The sequence below is a fragment of the Hetaerina americana genome, unplaced genomic scaffold, assembly GCF_022747635.1.
Source record: "Hetaerina americana unplaced genomic scaffold, ioHetAmer1.1.p SCAF_1, whole genome shotgun sequence".
In the NCBI taxonomy this organism is placed as follows: domain Eukaryota; kingdom Metazoa; phylum Arthropoda; class Insecta; order Odonata; family Calopterygidae; genus Hetaerina; species Hetaerina americana.
In genome coordinates, this window is record NW_027286069.1 from 82,570,574 (window position 1) to 82,594,222 (window position 23,649).

The 23,649-nt window shown below is 36.6% G+C and overlaps 1 protein-coding gene across 12 annotated transcripts in view; it reads left to right on the forward strand.

Moving 5' to 3' along the window:
* Window positions 1–23,649, forward strand: part of chb (chromosome bows) — a 228,678-nt gene that overhangs the window by 65,102 nt on the left and 139,927 nt on the right. For all 12 annotated transcript variants that reach the window (XM_071592444.1, XM_071592462.1, XM_071592469.1 and 9 more), the window contains exons 5-6: window positions 1,118–1,300; window positions 14,244–14,326. In XM_071592444.1, coding sequence (XP_071448545.1) covers window positions 1,118–1,300; window positions 14,244–14,326 — 266 coding nt within the window. The remainder of the gene's footprint in view (window positions 1–1,117; window positions 1,301–14,243; window positions 14,327–23,649) is intronic.

Below are 23,649 nucleotides of genomic sequence, written 5' to 3' on the forward strand. Positions count from 1 at the left end.
TATGACTACTACCACGAATTAGCCTTATCAATTGTTTTACAACATGGTAAATGCTGTTGCTCATTTGAAATTAACCTTTTGGCTATTTCTCTATGTAAAACTTCTAAGTTTTTTGGGGTGTAAGTTTTTAGCATCCACTGAAGAAAATTTCTTAATTTAATATTTTCTGGGCTTACTAGGGATATATCACCTGAATCTGTGCTTTCCCCTGATGTTTGTTGACCTCATGGAATTTCGTTGATAATAATATATATTCTTGAAAATAATATTCACATCAATTTTCAACAAATATCTCATAAATCTTTATTGGAGATGCCAGTTTATACTCGTATATAGCTTTTCTTTCATTTTTGGTAGCATCAAATCGCAATGATAAACCCAAAGGTTGGTTTGATGTAGTCTTTTGTGCTGATGCATTCGTTAAGTTCACTAGAACACACTAAAAATATTGTGTGTGTGGTCATTCACTCAATTTTCTCTAATTGATACATAAAGAATGAATGCATGCTGGTGTGTTCTTGAGACTTAAATATAGTGTGCACTGACCTTTGGCATTTACTAGGAGAAGATGAAACTAATGTTTTGGATGTGAACAGATGCCACATGTGAGCCATAGAAAGAGGGATAAGAAATGCATCGGCACTTCACTGAATATGCCTATGAATGCTTAAATAATTGATCACAAATATTTAGTAAATAACATGAAAAACAGAAATGGACGATTTACAATAAAATTATATAATAATTAAATGTTTAATTTTATGTAATTGAATTAAATCTAGTGAAAAAGGTTTTAAAAAATGACGGCTACTTCAGGGGTCCAAAGAAAATATTTTTTATTAGAGAGGTCATTTTTTTCATAATAAAATAAACCTTTTTTGAAATACTGCTGTAAATATTAAAATAAATGTTCAACACCCAACAGATATTATGCAAAAAGGAACATACCTAGAAAGAGAAATCATTGAATAAGTTCATATGCCAAATTAGAATAAAACAAAGTTGATTGACATACGTCTGATGTCGCATGTATTTTTAAGGGTTGAATGTGATATGCGGCCATATTTTATATTATAATTTTAATAAAGGCTTAACAGATTTTTAATTAATATTTCAGATATGGTTCCCATTCCATAGCAGTCTCCCGTGTTGTGCCCCATATCGTCCGACTCCTGGGTGATCCAACTTCGTCAGTACGTGATGCTGCCTTCAATACATTAGTTTTTACTTATCGTCATGTTGGAGACCGTCTGCGGACAGATCTCCAGCGTAAGCAACATGCTTCAGTACCTCCTTCCAAGTGAGTTTATTTGATAGTTTATCACATAATTTTTAATCTTTTTCTTGGATTGGCTTGAAGCCAACATTACTCTCTTACAATTTAGTTTAGATTGGAAAAAAACAATCAACTACTGGTATTAAGCGAAGAAAAAAAGAGGAGTATTGTCCTACAGAAACCTTGAGTCTATTTATTGTGTGATAGTCTTGTATCCCTTCCAGTTTCAAATCAAATTAATGCATTTTCTGTGCATTGATTGAGAATGGGAAGAATTTTATTCCCTGGGGCTACTCCAGGGTGTATAAGATGTACAATATTTGAATATTATGATTCAGTATACTACCCCAGTTTTGTGCATAACCGTAGTCACCATGTAGCATACTAAAACAAATATATTTTAATTAATTTATTTTACGTAACTGTTAAGGGGCAATGCATTTATTCAATTGCCTGAGAAAGTCCTGACTCTCAACTCTAGATAGAGAGTTCTAGAAGATATTTACTGGGGATCTGGATTGGTGCGGTGGCTATCGTACTGGCTTCCCACCCAGAGGGCTCGGGTTCAAATCCCGGTAGTGTTGAATATTTTTCAGAGGTATCTCAATCCCTACTTGAGGTGCTTTGTGGAGAGTACTTAGAGTGAGTACGATGTCCGTCGGATTGGACGATAAGCTGCGGACCCCTTGGTGCTTTTCGTTAAGAGTAGGCTAATGCTGATGCCAGGTTTCTCTCCACCCTTCATCCTTTCCTGTCCATTCCCTTAGGCGCAAATGACCTCAGCAGTCGGTCACCTCCCTTAAATACTACCACTAAGATATTTTACTTCTGATCATTCACACACCTGCCTAGGTAGCTGTTGGAAAAATTGAAAACATAAAAATATTAATGAATCCTTGAGCTTGTATTTCATAGTGTTTATCAGGGTTATAGTGTGTGGATTAGATATTTGCGTGAATCATCTTGGTTAAAATATCCATTTCTAATTAATCATTCTTTTTGTCAAAGGAGTAGAAGTTGGTTGTTCAATAATGACCCAGTAGGATCTTATATTTCTTACTCAAATGTACATATAAAAACATGTTTGGAAATAATTATCATTTTGAACTTTTTGAGGAAGTTTCAGGCTGTGTTTGATATAAACCGACTTCCTTAGCATTCTCTTGTCAGTCCGTTACATTTGGAGCTGCAAATTTCTATATGTACTGAAGGGCTTTCATATTATGCTATTATTGCTGGTGGAGTAGACATTAGCCAATCTGGGCTCATCTAATCTTGATTCCGGCATAATCCAGGAATAGTCCCATGTCTTATGGATGGACCGTTAAGCGGTTACAAGAGGCAATGCTGCTATACTGTGGAAAAAAATGCCAATCTTGCAATTTCTATTAAAATGGTTGAAAATAATTATAATATTTTGATCAATATTTTAACCGTACATAAAATTTTGAAAAAACAACTAGCTGTATCAAACTTAATTCTTGTGTTCATGTAAATGCTGAATTTTGTAGGTGTGATTAATGTACAGTAAAGTCTTGATTATTCATGCTAATGGGTGCATGATGAAGCACAGATAGTAAAAAAACAAGGATGACCGAAATTTGTGGTAAGTATGGTTGTGAATGAAATAGTTACAGCGTGTATGAATCAAACAAGTTTAAAAAAATAACTGTGATTAGGAAACAAATTAACTCTCCTTTTTCATTCCTTGTCAATAATTCAAGTTTACTTCAGCAATAAAAAGTTCAGTTTTTCAGCCGTTTTGATAAGGGTGGACTAAATTTTTTAGAGAACCCAGAGCTATCATCAAGTGAATAGCAGAATATATTTTCAGAAAGGGAAACCAATTACGTAGCCAGAAAAAAACAAAGGATTGGCAGAGAATAAATATTGACAAATGATCGCCAATAGAGATTCATATTCATCATATGATGCCATTTAAAATAATGCAAATTTGTTGCATAATGAAAATATATATTTGCTTGCCTTAAAGGAGAATGTGGAATTCTCAGGGCTGACAAATTTGAGGCAAACAAGAATGGGAAAGTGGGGTTAGTGCAAAATTATTTAAATGAAACATTAAATACTATTGTCAACTTTTGATTCTGTGTTCAAAATGAAAACCTTTTAATAATGCTGAGGAATTTCATAGCATTCCCTAAAAAGTATATTGAAGTGTCAAATAGGGATCATCAGGCAGAACAATGGAAGTAACTTTTGACAGTAGTACTAAAGAAGGGTGGCAGTAAGAGAGAGTATCTTTGAGCATTTAACAATAAGAATTTCTGGAGAAGTTGGATGCTGAGGCGTCTTAGGAATTAGGTATTACTTCTGACTATCCGATATGAGAAAGAAGACTTAACGGTCAATTTGCTCTTATGTTTGGGTTCAGTTTCTACTAAATATAAAGGCAGGTTTGGATAATTGGTTGGTTGTGGCATCACTGATTCTCTGAATCACAGTATCTCAGAAAGTTTTGGGTCCACAAAACGGGATACATATTTCTTCAAAATGAGTCAGTTTATTTTGTTACATCGATTGAATTTCTTGATCAAAAGCCTTATTTTGATGATAAGCCTTTGAGCCATTGTTGGCACTGAATGCACTTGTTTTTGAGAAAGCCAGTTAAAATCAGTAATGGACTTATTTAGAGTCCTCAGGTGCATGGTGAGGGCCCTGGATGTGTTTATAGGTTCCAATCACTATAATGATATTATTGAAATAACTTATTTAGAATGTATCAAGTTTTATCATTATTAATTTCTTTAAAAAATTGGTCAAAATGCTGGCGAATTGAATCTTATTAAAAGATTCCTAATCGGAAATTATAGTTGTAGTCATTCATATGTTTTAGTAAGTTAAAGTTGTATTCAAAATGTTTTTATATGTCAAACTTCAACAGAAACTGTGATGATTGTGTTAGTGTTTGATGAAAAAACGCACTTTGCTTACATACAGTTGCATCCTTGCATACAAACACTAACACAATCAGACAGTTTCAGGCGTAACATTGTGGAAATCCTGAATGATGAAGGATTCCCTGAAGAGGCATGTTGCCTATAACAGGGCTTCCTTGCCAGTTGTATAATTATAATTCATAAAAATGTTACTGTTACCATTGTTACTGTTTAAACTATGTACAACTGCTTGGATAAATAAACACATTTTGAAATTCATGATGAAAGAAGACACTTTGCTTTTCCACATCAAGTATTTTTATTACTTAACAGCGTAACATCTTCACCTGAAGGTCTGATGTTATGCTGTAATGTAATAAATATACTTGATGTGGAAAAGCAAAGTGTCTTCTTTCATCATGAAAGATTTCCACCATGTTACGCCTGAAACTGAGTTATTGTGTTAGTGTATGTATATAGTATGAAGCGCGGAAGATTGAGGCATGTAGTTAGAAACATTTCCTAGGAAGTTGGTGGTGGTTAGTACCGAAAGCATACTATTATGCCGAAATGTTGGATGACCAGCCATTAAGTGAACTTTGACAGTTACTTTAAGAATTTGTTCTCTGAAAAGTTATTTTAATACCATGCATATGATAATAATTAGCAAATTGGTACAGGAATGAGATAGTTTTATTAGATTTTCTAGCAATGGAAACCAATCATTTTATGTTGCTTTTATTTGAGGCCATTGACAAAGCATTGCAACATTTGTGTGAATTCATTTAACTACATCAGAAACCTATATAAATGCAATCACACTAGTTTCTTGATTTCTCACACTGCACTTATAGAAGATTTCGGATTACTGAAAAGTTTTAAAAATAATATAATTATTTATCAATTGCTATGAAATGGAAGCAGAGGCCAAGGAAAAAGAAGCAGCTGGTAAATTAGTGAGATTTTTTAAATCAAAATCTTATTATTAAGAATAAAATAAAAATGGTAATTGATGTGAGCTTGCTTGCTCAAAGTGCTGCTGGCCCCTATTATTAATATGTTGAAATATGAGCAGAAATTCTCTCTTGACACAACCGATTCTCTCATGATATTGTATTGCTTCTTTATGAAAGGAGGGTAATCAGCAGTGGCTGTTCCTTCAGCAGATCTTTGTGAATGCTAGTGTAGTTTTTAAAGGACTTATAAAGTGCAGGGCTGTAATTTACTAAGCATTAATGAAAAAGAATCAAAGTAATTTGAGCTAACAGTTCAAGGAAAATGACGAAATGATTTGAATAGCATAGATCTGAAGTATTTTTGTACTTCATTTTAATGTACAAGATGTGTAGGATGTTACGAATTTAATAAGTAGCCATTCTATACCTTTCTTTTGTTCCTCCTTTGTGCTTTTTTCCTTTCTTTTTACTCACAAAGCATCACAGCAGAAGTGAAATACTTTCTTCAAAAAACCTGGATGACAGTTTCCATCTTGACTTCCCTTCCTTTTGTAATTGTTTCAAATATTTATCAAAAGTTTTTTGCCAGTTCTTAAAATCTCATTTTCATCCATAATGGTGCAAGTCATCTGGCAACCCGAATCCACTGCCAATCTTGACTGAACTCCTTAAACTTTGTCTCCCGTAGCTTTACATAAACTGGCATCTATCAGAAAAAAACTCAGCAGCAAGTAGAAAGCAAGAAACGTTGCTAGTTAGCTATAAATGAAAAATGAATTTAATGAACCAGGTTTTAGATAAAAGAAAATCATGTTTAAAACTTGATTTTCTCCCTAGACCTCCATACCCAATAGTTTTACTGTTTTTTTCTCTAGCATTTTCACATATTTCCTAGGTTTTTTTAAATCAGGAAAAAAATGAATTTTAATGTGTTAGAATAAACTCCGTGCCTAAATATATTTCCGAATGTGCTTTGGTGACTTCGATGATATTTTTAGATTTACCTTCTTTCTTGCACTTTGTTAAATTCTATCAAGGTTATGGTGGTATCGTAAACTCCATTTCCTCTGAATGGGCATGTCCCTATAATTTATTTTGATTGTGCCTAGCCCATGTGGACATCTCTTTATCATCATAATACAAATATGCATACGTCATCTCAAGGAAAATTTCCATTAGCCACCATCAAATTCGTTGGCATTTAGTTTCATCTTCAACTTGATTAACTAAACCTCATGGATGAAGCCCTGTGGTTTTCTCTAGGTCCAGTTCTTTTGGCTGCAATGTCACAGTGAACATTGCTCTTATTTAGTACACAATCATATGAAAATTTGACCTGCAAAAACATTTACATTAATTAGATGCAGAGCTGTAACTAATTATACGTCTCATGTTTCTCCAAATTATTCATACTAATACTAATTCAAGTAGTAGTATTTGGGATTTTTAGGGTGCATCGACAGCTGTGGTCATTTTGCACCACTGTGAAAACATTTAAAACCTCAATCCAATTTCAATAAATATATAAATAGATAAATACATAAATATTTAAAAGCATTAAAATACCGCAACAAAAGTTGTCCCGTAAGGCCAGTTTCCCTTTAAAAATTTTAAAACTCTATTTAAAGAGTTGGGTCATCCCCTAAAATAATGCGTAAATCACCCCTTATTTTGAAAAGGTCTCTGACCCTTTGATACAGTAATTCAATATCATTTACTTATGTGTTACTTATTTGAAAACATCAGTCTTGACCTTCTACATAAGGTTATAAATATGAAATTACAAGTAGGGCAGTCAAAAACAGCTAAGCCATAGTTCAAAGGAATGCCCACCTAGGCACAAATCAAACATATAATCTTTTGGCTTGCAAAAAAGGATATTACCTTACTGCCACCAGGGCTGGTAAATGTTAAACATCATATGATTTCCTTCGCTGGATTCCTGTATTTTTTATTTAACATCAAATTTAATATCAGTTTGAAATAAAAATGAGGTTAAGTATTTTTACCTGCTGTAGTAAAGTAATTTCTCATGCTACAGGTCATTTAACCTGTGATAGCTCTTTGCTGAATCTCTGCTGCTTTAATTGTGAGTTAAATGAGAATCATTAATTATTCATAGTGATCTTATTTGTTCAAGTTAAAGTTTCCTAGGCGTGTGGAATCACCAAAAATGAAAAGGTCAACAAGGCAGTAAAAAAGCCATTGACTTAGTGAGCTTAAACCAGTTTTGACATTGGTGCCTGTTGAGCATTTAAAGAATGTGTTGTGAAATGCAGGTCTACGTGGTGGAAAATAACTTGGCATAATGCTCCTGTTAATAAAACTTTGCACTGTAAAGTTCTATATGGGTCCTTTATGAGTTCTCTTCGATTAAGAGTATTCTGGGGAAAAGTTTTCATCACTTAGCTGAGAATAGGGCATGCCGCTTTGACCCACTCACAACCCTTGGGATAAGATGGCAATATGATAAAAATGATTTTCATTCAGTTACTTACATTTCCTGATTGAGTATGATAGTGGTTGTGTGCAATGTTTTTGACCAAGATGGTCACAGTAGTGATGATATAAGAAGAAGAAGAATTGCTTTTGCAAGCAGGAAAGGATTGAAGCAGGAAAATACAAGTGAAAACTTTGGCATAGAGTATAGTTTTGTGTGATTCAGAAACTTGATTGTTTAAGCATGATAATAGGTTTTTCAGAAGTAAGTGTAGAGAAAAAGAGAAAACATAGCATGGACAGTTTGGAAATCAAATGAAGAAGTACTAGTGATAGTGGAGGAGAAAAGATTGTTTTTGGGAGAACTCCAAAGAAGGCAGGAAAGATGGATGGATGCAGAGCATTTTTTTGACTGGAATGCTGAAAAATATGATAGAGGGGAGAACATAAGGAAAGCAAGGTAGGGGTTGGGAAAAGGCATATTAGATGGAATAAAGGGAGGAAGTATGCAGAGTTTTATTTATTTATTTTTTATGTACTCTGGAAGACACCGCTAGGGTGTGTGGCAGGGGGTGAATACACACCAGACAAATTTTTTGCCGGAACATGATCTGCTGTGGTTGGACAATGTTATTATGGTCCCTTACCGTTTGTGGAAAAAATGGCATTTTAAATTCATGTTTTATACTAAATCTCACTAATTTTATTGGCAGGGCAAGAGATTCAATCTGCAATTCAACCTTCGCTCTGTGAGTGACTCCCAGCTTAACTGCTCCAATATTTTTGATATGCTACCAACTTTATTATAACAATGTTTAAAAATCCAGCTCCTCTACGCTGCACGAAATCCAATATGGCAATTAATCGAACTTCGTGAGGATGCAGCATATCCTAAATGAGGCTTAACCAGCGACATAACATTTCTCTTTGACCTTTTCATCACATTTACCCAGTACTCTTCTAATAGATCTTAATTTTTTGTTAGCTTGTCCTCATATTCCCCATATGTGTTTCAACCAGGAAAGATCGTGGGTGAGGGTAACGCCTAGGTATTTAATTGAGTCTACACATTCCATTTCTGTGTTCAGGTCAGAGTTGAAGGATTTATTGAATTGCTGGGTGTCAGGTTATGTTTTCTCAGAGGGGCTAAAAATATAGTTGTTTATTATTTGTCCATCCAAAACCTACTTAAACCTATTAACCTTAAACAGAAGACTCCCTAATATTGACTTAATTTGGATATGTACTTGAAATTTAGGGATGATATTTAGGGCAGGAAAGTTAGGAAACAGCTAGCAGTAGGAGCAGAGAGAAAGTCTCTATGTTTGGTCCTGTGAAGTGAGGCAGAAATATGGCTAAGATTATTGAAATAATAGTTAGAGAGTAATGTGCAGTGGGGGGAAGAGAGGCAGAATGGGTTGGTAGTAATTTTAAAGAAAGTTTTTCAATAATTTTTGTCTATTGGTTCTTTTCCTATTATTTTTCTCTGTGACTTCGAAACAATTAAGCCACTGAAGGCAGTGATATGTGACTATTTGTTTTTTAATGGCAAGAAGCACCACTCTTGTCTTGTGAAATTGGGATGAATACAAACTGCAGCATTCAAAGGTTAATGTATTTTAACAAGGGGATGTGGAAATCTAATGGCTAAAGCACTGAACTGCTGACTGGGGAGCACAGGTTCGATTCTGGGTGATGCCTCAGCAGTGATTTTTTTGGGTGCCATGTCTTCTTGCAAAACCACGGGCATCACTGGGGTAGAAACTGGCCCCTTCCCTGATTTGTGAATTTTACATTCAGTTAGGCGAAGTCTGATGTGAGATCTACCCTCACCTACTTAACCTACCTTCAAGTTGATAACAGTGATGTATTCTAACATTGTTAGCAAATTTTCACTATCCTCATAGGATGACTGTGTTGTGGAAGGTATTTCCGATGGACTTTTGTCATCAGAATTGAATTATTTTGTCTTTTGTTTGTCCATTGTTGTATCAGTTTCCACACTTCGGTTTTCTAATGTGTTCACTCGCCTTCATCCATTTCTGTTGCATATACTCATCATATATTTTATGCAAATTCACTTTTGATTTAGAAACATAACTGGATAAAACTTCATGACTTTTCTGTCTGACTTTTCATTGCCTGGCTTTGGACAAATAAGAGTTTGATATGATGGTAATTGCAAAAGACCATTAATAATAATTTCCAAAATGATTGCAAGCATAGTTCGTTTGTCACACCAATTTGAAAAACCAAATCAATGTTAAATGGAAAGCGAAAACAAAGTTAGAAGTACTGAGAACACTGTATTCATGAAAAGGTAGCAATATTTGGCAACATTGTTAAGTTTGTCCAGGTGAGATGGCCATGAGAGAGAGGTGGGAAAGGAAGGGGAATGGTGATACTTTCCCTGCAAGTCGTGGGTGTGCTTGTATGTTTCATGTCAGTGTTTTTCTTTGAGAGGAAATACACTGCACACTTCAGTGAGATAAATACACCATACACTTAATTCCTACAGTTTTAATCGGTCTCTAAAATGATCAAATATAATATGGCCACATAATTATTTCATGTAATGAAATTTTTCATAATATTAAAATGATCACAGTTGATATTTGGAGGAAAAAGTATTTAGTTGAAAATACTTCCATTATTATAGTTTTTGCACTGCATAGATTGTAACTTTTTGCCAGCTGAAGTTAGTTAAGAATGAGGTCATGGCAGTTATTTTAAAGAAGCAACTGCCAACCAATCTATTTCACATCAGCATATTATTCATTCAGAAGAAGTGCATTTTCTCTTTGTTTACTCAAATGCCCTTAATTTTATATCAGGGCTGCCGCCAATTCTCAAAAAGTTGCTAATGAAAAGTATACTGTGAAATCATATGCATATTTGAAATTTTCTGACTATGACTGGGTATGCATATTGTGACATTGATTCTTCTCCTGAAGACATCGGTCATACTCCTGCACACAAAATACTATTCAGGGTCTAAAACAGCTTTAGATATAAATATAGTGTTTTTTAAGTTTTAATTCAGTGGTGGATCAACTTAACGTGAATGTAAGTTGCTTGTGATTGTAAATCACAATATTTGCGGTAGCTCCTTTTACCAGGACTGTGCAGCAAAACTTGTATTTTAGCAGACATTTTATTTTTAATATCTGTTCGGGGCAATTCTGTGTGTCTAGCACCCTGGGAATGGCAAAAACCGGAAATACTTCAAGAATCTGAATGGAAATTGGAAATATTGGGACTTGGTTAGAAATTTGCTGACCGACCAGGAATTTGTTGAAAAGAGTGCATATTCTCTCAGTAAACTAATTTGTTATGAAAAAGTAGTGCACAAACACCAATGTTTGAAGTACCCTTTCCTTCTTTCATTGCCTCATATTCATTATGCTCAAAGTACACTATCCAAGTAGAAGTTCTGATTGGAGAGCATGTCAATTTAAGAAATGAGCAATGGTGTTGAAGCTCTACTTTTGAAGTACAAAATTGTCTCTTGGAACTGTTTTCAAGGTGCATTATGTAGTTTGTCCACGGCACACCATGAATCCCAAGACAGTTTTAAATTGCGTGGATGCCTCTTTGTTTTCAAACTAGAGTCAGGAGGGGGGAAACTACTCAGAAAATCAATGTATTCTCTTATTCATAACAAAAGGGATTATTGAGGGAGGCTACTTGAGAGTAGAGAATCATCATTCATAATTTCTATGCATCCAGTTTGGATGTGTCAATGGTTGGTAAATACATAAATGTATATTATGCACATCATAAGTGTTCAAACCATGAAGTGAATTCTAGCAGCTCTCAATGCCTTCATGTGCTCTACCAGTCCCCCATTATGATTTCTAGTCTATTATACTGATGTCTTCCATCACTCACTTCCTGTTAGTCATCCATGGCTTTCTTCTGTGGGTCTTCCTTTAATGTGTTTCATTTCATTTTGGTCTTTAATAAAATATAGTGCTTCAGAATATGCTTATTTATTTTTTCCTCTCTGTCTCATGAGAGTCTTCCTTAAGACTTCTCACGACTTCTCCTTAAAGGACTTCATCACTCACCTGGTTAAGCCACCCATTTATTTTTATCATACTTATGTTGCACCAGTGTTTCCAGTGCTTCTAATCTAATTTTCTCTGATGCTGCTATCATCCATGTTAAATAGCCATAAAAATCTTAAATCCAAATTTATATAATTTATAAAAAATTTTAATTTACAATAATTTTCAATTATTTATATTTCATTAATTTTTTTCTTGTTTGCTAAGTGGTATCATGGTGAGCATATAAATATGGCTAATTTAGGGTTAAACAGAGTCCTAAATTTGAAGGTCGGCTGGATGGAGAAGGGTTGCGGTCAAGTGCAATTCACACATTCAAAATTGAAAGTATGTTTCTTATCCACATGCTTGCTGCTGTCCGCTGAACATTCTGATGTACAGAAAAATTATTTATTATGTGTTTGGTCATTGGTATTCAGATGCTTCATCTGAATTATTACCAAGAGCCTTCTAGTATACTACTCGCCTGCTTCATCATCATGCTGCTAAAATAGGGATTATGATAGGTGATATCAGAAGAAATCTTGTTTATATTAGCCGATCTCCATAAGCTGTTTTGTTGTTGTCTTAATTCTTAATTTGGTATAGGTTAAATATTTTATTTTCTTAGGGCGTTGAATAAGTTTGCTCCGAGAAGTCATGCAAATGGGAATGAAATGATTTCCAAGATTTAGGAACAGGAACATTATATTATTTTTGTAGGATACTTCAGGCTCTTAAGCTAAAATTAATTAGGATTTTCTGAACATCTATCTATGCAACATCTATGGAATATCACTTGTACTAAATTAATATGAATTATTTTTACATTTATGTCAACGTCCTTTTTCTTCATGCATAATTATAATTTCTTTTCTTTACATGGGAATGCCTAAATGTATATTTCCTCATCTAGTGGCTAGTGGTATTTAGAACTGGGTGGAAATGGATTCAATGAAGAAGGAAATAGAAATGACTTTATTTTTGTACTTTTCTGAAATGGGACCTCAGTGTTTGGCCAAAGGAAGTAAGATTGGTTTAGGGTGTTCTATATGATTGATGGTCATTGACGGCATCACTATGTTGTCGTTTGTACTTTTTAGTGATTTTTTGTTCTTTCCTCCTTTGTATACTTCATACAGTGTTGTTGTTCAACTCATTGTTTTAGGAAATCCTTTTCTTAAGTTGTGTAATGTGTGTGTGAACATTACGCAATTCCTATTAAAAAGACAAATAAGAAGATAACACTGTAAATACATTGAAGAAGAAACTTCCACTAACATTTATGTACGCATTGACCTTGGGCTGTTGGAAAATGTCAAATGGATACTATGATATGGTGGATAGATGGTAGAAATATTCAGAATTTGCTTATAGTTTGAAAAAGTGCTGGTATTTTTCTGCATTAATGTTAAATGTTTGGCAACACAAATACGTTTTTATGTGAGAGGTATACAAATTTTTTAAAGATAGTTGAGGCTGATAGTTGGAATTCCATTATAATGAGCTTGGAATGTATATAATTATAATGGAATTTCACTGTACATGTATTTACAGAATATATTATATAAGCCACTTATAATAACTTAGCATTTCAATGGAATAATATATTCTGTAAATAATATATCCAGAATATTATTTGGAAACACTGAGTCATTTGATTCTTCCATGGTCAATACGTACATGTTTTTGTTTTTACAGTGTTTCGTAAGGTTCATGATTTCAGACTCTTATCAACAGACAAACACAGCAAGGGTTCTATTATATGTCATCTTGTGAGACTGTATGCCTCTAATTCTTGAATGTAACACTTATTTAAAATTTTCAGAATCTTTGTAACGTTCTGTTCTGTCGCAGGGGGTCCAGAGTAACAAAATTTTCAAAGCCCAAAGACTTATCATTTTGAATGAAAAAATGTTGGCATTGCTGACTGTTCATTTGCAGAGTTCAAGCAAACAGTCATTGCTCACAAAGCATGTCAAAAGTTACCTGAGTTGACTTGATTGCGTATTGTAGAGGGTTTCATGATAGCAATTTCAGAATGCATGTAAAGCATCAAAAGTAGGTGTAAGAGTATGCTTGTCTCAAAAAACCAAAGCAATTTTCAAAGCAAACCTGCACTCCACCATTTTCCTTGAATTTTCTGCCTCCTCCAGACCTTAACTGTCATAGTGAGCAATGAGCAACTATCAAAAGCTCTCAAGATTGCTTGTTTATTTGACTTTGTTGTAGTTGGTTACCTCTTGGTTCAAGAGTGCTGTTTTAAATTTAAACAGTGCCTCAGCAAAGCGTAATTGCATTTTTATCATGGTACTAGATATATCTTGGCAACCGTAGTCAGCATGGAAATGAATTATTCCCCATACTGTGGCATGGGATTTTGGTGCAATAGAAAAGCTTTGTAAGAGGTGAGCTCTACTCTCACTAAATGAAACCAGCATTCTCACTGATGATTACATATGTGTAATGTACTTGATAAGTACACACATGCAATTCCTTTAAATAAATTTTAATTTAATGGAAGATCACAAAGAAATATGTTTTCAAATATTTGATATCAAATAATTTCAAGGTATTCACTATTATTTTTTACTTAAATCATTGACTGAATTTATATATTTTTCAGGATGCAAGCTTTGATGGCAAAATTTGACGAGCTAAGGGAAAGTGGTGATCTACTAGAATCTGCAAGTACTGAAACTGCTGCCGGTGAGTTAAAAAAATATTTGTCTGAAGGGTGGATTCACATGGTTGTGGTCATATTGTAAGCATTTAGTTTGTTTGCCTCTGTAATCTGTGCTGCTCAGTATTAAAATTGTTTTCTAATGATTTACATTTAATATGGAGTAGGTAGTCTTTATCATTAAAATTTATATATTTGCACCATGTTTAGGTCAGTGCTTTAGTGGTTGCACAATGAGCACTTAAGAAGTGGGCTGTCTAATGTGCCACATGGATGAAAATTCATAATTGTTTATGACCAGATTGGGACTGTCAATCTTAATTTTGTGTATTTCCTCATTGAATTGTTTCCCCAAATTGTGAAATTTGGATAAACTTTTTGTTTGACTTCAATTAGCTTGATGCTTCACTTACTTATCTCTTAGTATCATCATGTGATCGTTCATTACGATAGTTAGTGCACTGAAAAACAAGCAATTTCATCTGGACGCATAATCAGCTCCTTCAATTGTCCTCTGGTTCAACAACTTTCTCTCATATATATTGCCTAAAACATACTTGGGATGATTTAACTCAGTTGTTTGTCAAATGATGTAGTTGTTTCACATAGGTAAATTTGATGTATAAAAATAACGGAAATCATATCATTGAACATTTAACCACCTCGGCAATAGTTAAATAACAAGCCTATGAAAAAAATACTGGGTGGAAAACTGCTCTTTGTGAATTCAATTTCATGGGGCGTCGATATTCTAAATGCCTCTCCTAAAGTTTTGATCTAATGCCATCTACTTGTAATTATTAACTCTGTGAAAAAGTGAAAACGTACAATTTATTGGCAGATTTAGGTGTATTTGAATAAACTGAAATGAGTAACTGTCATTTAAGTATGCAAAAACAGCGTTTTTATGCCTCTTTTCAAGTCCAGGAAGTGCTGTCACATCGGTTTACACTGGTATTTTAAAGCTCTGTCTCAGCAATTGTAATTTTCACTCCTGTATAGGGAATGAATTGAAAGTTAATGATAATGTTTTTTAATTAAATACCAAGGCAATGTCACATGTATATCTTTAACTCTTACTATAGCCCCAAATGTTCTAGGATCAGAAGTATAAAAATCACACAAACCAAGTAACCATGAATAAACAGCACAGCTATTTATAGACATAATGTGGATGATTAGTATCAATCATTTTTCTCTTATATTTTGTTTAAAACAATTAATATTAATGGATTGATTCTGTTGGATTAGAAGATAAATGTAATTGAAGAAGAATATATGTCTTGCTGCAGTTAAATCATGAAGCTGTTATATTTTGCATATCTGCACTTCATTTTATTATCCTGTTATGCAACAATCGTACCTACATACCCTTTATGAAATTATATTTTATAGTATGCACTGTTGAAAAAGACCAATTTTAGGTACTGATTAGAAACTTAACTTTTACTGTTTTCTTCCAAATCAGTATATTCTTGTACACTTCTTAATACTAGTCTCTCATGTTTGTTGACAGAGGCTAAGAAATATCTAAAAAGAGTAAAATCAAGTTCTATTTGACTATGTTCCACAAAAGGGAGCTGGGTGCATGAAATTGTTGCAAATGGTGCGCTTAATATTGCATTTGTCATATTTAGCCAACTTTTGACATCCCTTAAAAGCTTTAAAAGATGGCATACGAGTAACTCGTAATTTGGTTCCATCACATGCAGTAAATATTTGATGGCCATGCATGTTCAACAATTATTTAATTACGTTAGTATTTTCTCTCGTTACGTTAGTAATGATCTCATAGAATTTATGGTGCCATTTTCATTAGGATTTGCTAAAATCGAACTTTCTTGGTCACTGTTAATTATTACAATATATGATATGCATTAGAAATCTTTTTGAGCTAGATAAAACCTTTATGATCTCATTTGGAAGCTTACAATATCATCAGTGGAGAGATTTATGTCTTTCATGTACTAAAGATATGAGGATTTGGTCTCTCAAGGAGAATTGCTAAATAGTATTCAACAATCGATAAAAATAATCATGCTTTTGAAGAGTTTTAAATTAAAGAGTTGGAAGTCAAACAATTCGCAGCATGCAGTCAATTACTGCGAGTTTAAAGTGACGCTGCTTTTTTGTCCTCCCAAATGAGCGTCAATTTTAAGCCTATTATACTGTCTATAATCATCTTCAGTGGGAGTCAATGGTAGTGTGCAGGTTCCTCTTAGGCAAGAGGTGTAATCATTTCCAGTCTCCCTTTGCTCACCTCTCTGTCATTGGTTTACTGTTTCCACTCCTTTCCCGTCAATTACCCCGCGCTAAGAGGGCCGCCAGACGACGCTTTAATCTCCACCAGTAGTTTCCGTTTCTCGGATACATGTCGAAACTCGGGAAGTAAGGCGACGGCTGGCTACCCGCAACGAGCTCGCCTACTCCGAGCTCTCCTTCGTATCCCCTTTCCTTCTCTGTTTCACCACTTTGCTCTTGGCCTTCCTGCTGCACCGCGGGAGCGAGCCTCGCACTCCCGTCTCCTTCAGCTCGAAGTTCTAGACTCGAGCATCCTACTCCACGATGGCCTGTGCCACGCTGCGCGTAATGTGAAAATTACGATTTAAAATTGAATAATCAAAAATGTGTCGTGTTTCGCGATGTAAAGGGCGACTAAATCGGATTCGTTAGAGCTGTTCGATTCAACGGAAGTAGGCGAAGTTTTAATTTTCTCTTCTCCTTTTCCGAAATTTTTGTAGGGAAAATCAATAGTGTGTTGACGTTATGGATGTTTACGATGTCGTCGATATTTTCTTGATTGGCCCGCTGCATGAAATCCGCCCGCCGCGGAATTTTTTTAAAATTACTTAGGATCGATATTGGAAATTGAACACGAGGTAATCCCATGGAATTGCTAGACGGACCGACATAACGTGACTATCTCAGTATCGTAGAGGCGTATCTCCCATCTACTCCCCGTTCAAACTTGGGGCTCTCGCCTCTCCCCCCCCTCTCCTCTTCTTTTCGCCAGCCTCCGCCGACTTTAATCGAACTCTTGTGTTTTGACCATTCGGGCGTGTTTCGAAATGAGGACCGCATGCCCCGCAAACCATAAATATGCTAATCGGTGCGTTTCCCCGCTTAAGAGAGCTCGCGCGCTCAAGTCTCCGGGGCATTCTTCTGATTAAATTTTAGGTAGCTGGAGCTGCACAGGATGGGAGACCCAAAGGTTGCTTACTCGTTTGAATTCATTCCCCCAGACTTGTTTAAGGGTAGAATTTAAAGGTCCAGGTCGCAGTGGCCTTTCCGTTTTTATGGCCGCAAATAATTTAATGGCTATTCGGTTGGTAGAAAGTTGGCCTTTGTTTACTGTAGTGAATCCTGTTGTTTACACAAGCGGGTCGCTTTATCATTCACTGCCAGTTTTCGTGGCTTTATTTTCTAATATTCATAGTTAACCGATCGCATGTCTTTGGCGCATACATTGTCGTCCCTTCGGGTAAGGCCGTTTCTTCACTGTATCGTAGTAATAATTATGTGTGGGGTTAACACGTGTTCATCTCTCAGGCGAACCCATTTACATGGATGGAGAAAGAAATAAGGTTTTGTTAAGCAAAGCTGTAATTCACGCTGGCTTTAGTGGAATACCGACTGGTTTCATTCTCTAAGATATGAAGTGACTGTCAGTATCGACACCAGTGAAGTTAAATGCGTTCGTTTTCTGCGTTCTTTGAAAAAACACGAAAAAAGAGCTGCGAGGGGAGTGTTAGCGGTGAACTCCGACTTGTCCCTAGTAAATCTTACATTTTTCTCAATTCCCAATGAATTGATATGCATACTGCAATTTAAAATAGATTGAATTGCATGTATCACGTTCCGAAAAGAACGAGATCAACTTTTCGACTCATTAGTGAATTATAATGAATACTTTATAGTTTTTAATATATTATACGATAAATTTTAAGTATCAAGGGTGACCGTGACTGCTTGGTCGTTCGATATGGTGATATTGGAAGTTAAGAGAGAGTGACAATTAACTTATTTGTGCGAAATTTCCATGTGGACCGTCATTCCTACGTATATTCAATCTAGTGGAGGGAAAGATCATCTCCCGATGCAATTCGTTTGTGAAAGATTCTCATTCTGACTTGTGCTTTGCTTTTGAGAACATGTGATGAAATCTCTGCGAAATATTTATCGCAGAGCTCGACCCTATTCCGCATGTGGCCCGTGTGAGTCCCTCTTGATGTGTTCTTATTCTCTTGAAAAAGGCTTCTTTCATGTGCTATCCTCTTCCGCCGCTCTCACCCCAACTCCTCCTTCCCACAGGCTCCATCCCCTCCATCTCCCTCCTCCGGTTTCTCACCCTCCAGGCGATCTTCTCGAAAGATTTTTTGTCTATTCCATGATCTAAACCACAACTGCACACCTATCCACGCCGCACCTATTGTTTTTCTCCTCCACATTTTTCCTTTTTCTCCGGTCGTATTTCAACATTAACGTCCCAGTCGGATGACTCACTATCTCTTTAGAAAGGATGGGAGAAGATTTTCTGCGTTCGTGGCGGGGAGGAAGGGAAATGATACGCTGTAGTGACTGTATTTACGTTTCCCGCTAATTACGTTGCCCGTCCCCTGCGGTGAAGTCGGTAAATTATGCTCTTGTTTAGCCTATTTCAAGTCCGTGTGCTTGTGTGTATTTGCACTCGCGGCTGGGTTTCCTCTGCGTGCGTTGGAGCGCGCGGAATTCTTCTCCCGGCTCACGCGAGGCGGGTTCGTTTGCTTTTTTTTCGCTCCCTTTCCCTCTGCAAATTACACGTTTTAAAGCAATTGGACCACCGCGGAAGGGAGTGATCATTAGATGCTGCATTTTTCTTCTAAGGTGTACAGGGACCGACGGGATTCGGTTGGGGGCAAAGAGACCTTGTTCTTCTTGGTTGCGGGAGGTGTTTTTAAGTATTCGGAAGCTGCAAGACATGTCAACTAATTACGCTGTCAGTTTCCTCCCAAGCATCCAATAAATCATTTTCTAATCCTCTTTTGATATGAGCGCTCCGGAGTGTCGTGTTCATTCGATGGGATGTAGGTGCGTATCTTCGTGACCATCTTCATCAGGCGAGAGATGTCTGGAATGTACGCACCGTCCTTGGTGAGCAAGTAAGGGAGTTCGTGCAGAAATTGCTGGTTCGAATGATTGCTCACTCATAATATTCTCGTAGTATAGTAATATTAATTGACGGGTGTTGTTTGATGAATTCACATTTGGAGCCCAAGTACGGTAATTCGAAAACGGTGTAATTCTCCGAGGTTTTTAGACGTCAGGATTCGATGTCCTTGAGATGTGATCGATTGCCGTCATCTCTTCTGCGTATTTTCGTCGCGCTATCAATTTTTACGCTTATTTTTGCCCGTTAGCATTGTTATCCTCGTGGAAATAAGCGTGGGCTGTAAGGTCAATCCATGAATTTAACCCTCGGCTTCGGTGATGTCATCTGCACCATGAATAATTAGGGAGTGTTTCGATGACATAACATTAACTCACGGCTATCCACTTGGCTCTGTGATTTGTTCTCGATGAATTATGTATGTATTGTTTTTGAGTATAGATTTTGTAATGATCTTTTGAGATTTATTATGGAGGACGTGTATGGACCCTGAAGTTTTTATTTTTGCTGTCGACTGCACAAGATTTTGCTTAATATTTTTATATTTTGCCTGAAATATATCTTAATTTTCGATTTCAAAATGCTATTAATGGATTTTGCGGAGATTTCTTCGGCGATTCCCGGAACAAATCTTCGAAGTTTCATTTACGACATTAACTTTACCGATTTTTTCAAGTGCGGGTGCGTATTCAATTATATTTTCAGTTGATCTTTCCTTCTGCAAACAAATTCTTCGCCGGAAACGGGAACTTGAAATTTTCTATGTTGAAGGAGTTGACAGTTTTAAAGAATGTTTGAAAAATATGCTTTTTCTATTTATTTGGGACCATTATTGGCTATGCTCTTTCTCAAGGGTATATTGTTAATTTCTTTTCCTGCTAAGGTGATAACAAAATCAATGTTAACATGCCCTTAAGGTTTTCGTTCGCCAGTGTGCTTAATTACAACGGACCCAGCACACGGGAATCTCTTGAAGCCTTGGATAATGTTTATGCTAATTGGATTCATCCACAGCTAATCATTATGTGCCAGTTGGGGAGAAGAACTTGAAAGGCTTATTAATCATTGAATTCCTTTCCTCTTGAGATAATTGACGTGGGCACTCGTCATAATTGGAACCGAATATCAGCTTCTTAGATTCAGCCATTCCCATTGAATGGGCGGCGAAAAGGAGAGAAATCGGACACTGATAATCACAACCAGTTAATCTCCGCCGGATTGATAGTACGATTTATGTGCCCGAGGTTCATTTGAATAATTTCTTGGAAGTAGTTTTGTTGCCATTTGTCTCCGGCGCGTTCGTCTGTAAACTCCATACATCAGCTTGGAAATTTCGTCTGCGATTCTATCTCGCGGTGTTCAAAATGCATTTCCTGCAGACCGTGTTCGCAGCCCCGCCCGAGACGTAGGCATCCCGGTACGCGTCCTTATGGAGGGACCCAGGAGTATCCACCGCCTTCGGTTCTCATCCCGTCTCGCACCTCGGTTCCCCGACGGACGCGGTGCGCATTTGAGTGTTCCTCTCGACGTCCTCGTCGTCCACGTCATCCCGCTCACTGCTTCACGTTCGGTTGGTGGCGTCAGTCGAGTGACGTCACTTTCATCCACCGCCGGTGTTCCCCTTCGCACTTTCCCCTCGGGCTTCTCAGTCCTCTTTCGGAATGCCCGCTGGCCGCCCACACCCCTCTCTTTCATTTTCTTCCTCTACCTTTATTCAGTCTCCCTCGATCACTTTCGTTCCTTGCATTTCGTGCTTCTACCGTAGTCTTTACCAATTCCACCACGCACCTCTTCTTCCACTTGGTTGTCCCATTCATGCTTCCACACCGCATCTGCCCATTTCCCCCTCTGGGTCTGGCATCTTATCCTTCGAGTCCCCAGGGTTTTTACTCTCCTTGGGTTCGCCAATTGTTTGGCAGTCGTGGAGATTGCCAACTACTCAAAGCCTCGGTTCCTAGTCGCAATCTCTCTTTGCATAAATTTTAAGTTTTTTGGCTCGATTTCAATCGTCGGTTCGTATATCTTTTTTCGTCAAGTATTTTTTTTCGGATGATGTGGTGAAGAATGTTTATTCCTTCTTCATAATTACGGAAGGGTGTGTGTGTGTACATTTATTTTTTTAACCTTTGGAGATGAAAAAAGTTGTTTATGAGTCGAGTTTCAACACATATTGCTACTAGAGGCCGGAGGCTTTGCCTGAATTAAATTCAGTGCTCCCGGTTTTTGGATTAATAAATTTTCTCCGCTGGTACAAAATCCCTCATCCGAAGCATTGTACTACGTTATATTTTTTCTGCGATAATATTGTTTCAGGTTATTAGAATAAAACAAGATATAATTCCTCCCAATGATGGTCTATTAAACATAATACTTGTGTGATGCATCTAATATATATGTACTGTAGGATATGCATGTGTGCGTGTATATGCGTACATATATATATACATATAAATATATATATATACATATAAATAAATATATATATATATATATATATATATATATATATATATATATATATATATATATATATATATTATTTATATATATATATGTGAATCGCGGTAGTCCAGGGGGTAGAGCGTTTGGACTGCCGACCGGAGGGGCCCGGGTTCGATTTCCGGGCAAGGCACTCTGGGCACCTGCAGCTCCACCCAAGCTATGTGATTTTTCGGGTACCAGATACTCCTGGGAAACCATAACTGTTACAGGGAAAGGAACTGGCCCCCCTACCCTGATGTGTGAATTTCACACGCCGTCGGGCTTATTGCTGGGTGAACTCTACCATCACCTACCAGGCCGACCTTCAGGTTGATTACTGTGTTTATGGTTTTATATATGTATGTATTTACTTTTTCATGGAATTAGTGTTACCTTATTGAATATTTTTAACCATTTCGTGTTATTTTACACCACCATATTGCATCAGGGTATTTTAAAAATTCGCTCCCGGAAAATAAGATCCTGTCATTAACTGGAACTAACTGAAGCAAACTAATAGGCACCAGTCATAAGATTCTCCATCAGTATCTTAGAAATACTAAATTATTGTATAGAATTTATTTTAAAGTCAAGTATTCGTCAATGAAACTCCGCTCTTTCAGTAATAAATTGAATTTTTTCTTTTGGGGCATGAATTCGTTCGTGTCATTTTTAATCAATCCTTGTACACATAAATCGGAAAATTGAGAATTACCGGTGCTATTGTTGAAATCAATACATCTTCATGCGTAACGACGCCGGACCATTGAAAGTGGGTCTTTACAATAATTCGTACCCGCCTCACTTGTTGGAACTTAATGCATTTGTTTCCTGTCTCATATAGGGTATGAAAATCCTGAAATATTATTGCTTTGATGGATCCGAAAGGTGTACTTATTACGTTGAATGGAAACTATGTCATGGGTAATTTTTTGCTAATATGAATTTTAGGCCTGATCAATTTTGTCAGTTTTGCAATTTCTGGATTTTTTCCATTGATAAGAGAATTAACACTGCAGAAAAAAGGAAAGTGTTGAAGGAAAGGATTAGGATTTTTCATGTTTCTGAAATCCCTCTTAAAGCTAGCTAAGATAGTAACAGAATTGTTTCTAAATTTTAACATCTGTTTCTTCAAAAAGTGGTGCTTCTTTCCGAATGGTTCAGGTAAGCCCTTATGTTATTTTCGTCGACACACGGCCTGTGGCACTCAGCAGTCGTTTTGTGCGTTAGGAACGTGAATTGCGTCCGGTAGCATAATGGAAACGGTAGCCAAGTGTAAGTATGCGACGGAGAGCTCTTTCGTGCGCATCAGCGGGATGCCACTGGCCTATCGCTTTATCTCGTCTTCAATTCTCGACGCACCGAGTGCCGGGATTTTTTCTTCCCCGAGTAATATATACCCCGTCGGGTGAGTTCGCCGTTTGGTCGCGAGATTTTGGTTTCTGATACGTTGAACGTGAGAGGTGGTCTGTAGTCATGGCGGGCGATAAAGAATTGACACTCCTGGACACAAGGAGTGGGTAGCCTCTGAATCTCAAGTACACGTACAGCGTGATTGCAGCCCGGTTAGCGGCAGTAGATGCCCAGTTATTCCTGTATGATGGGTTATTTTTTAATTTTTCTCGGTCGTAATGGTCGGCGTGAGGAGAATTCTAGATTCTCATTCGTATTGGAACTGAGTGTCCCACGATAAAATGTTTATTGGCGACTTAAGCCAATTTA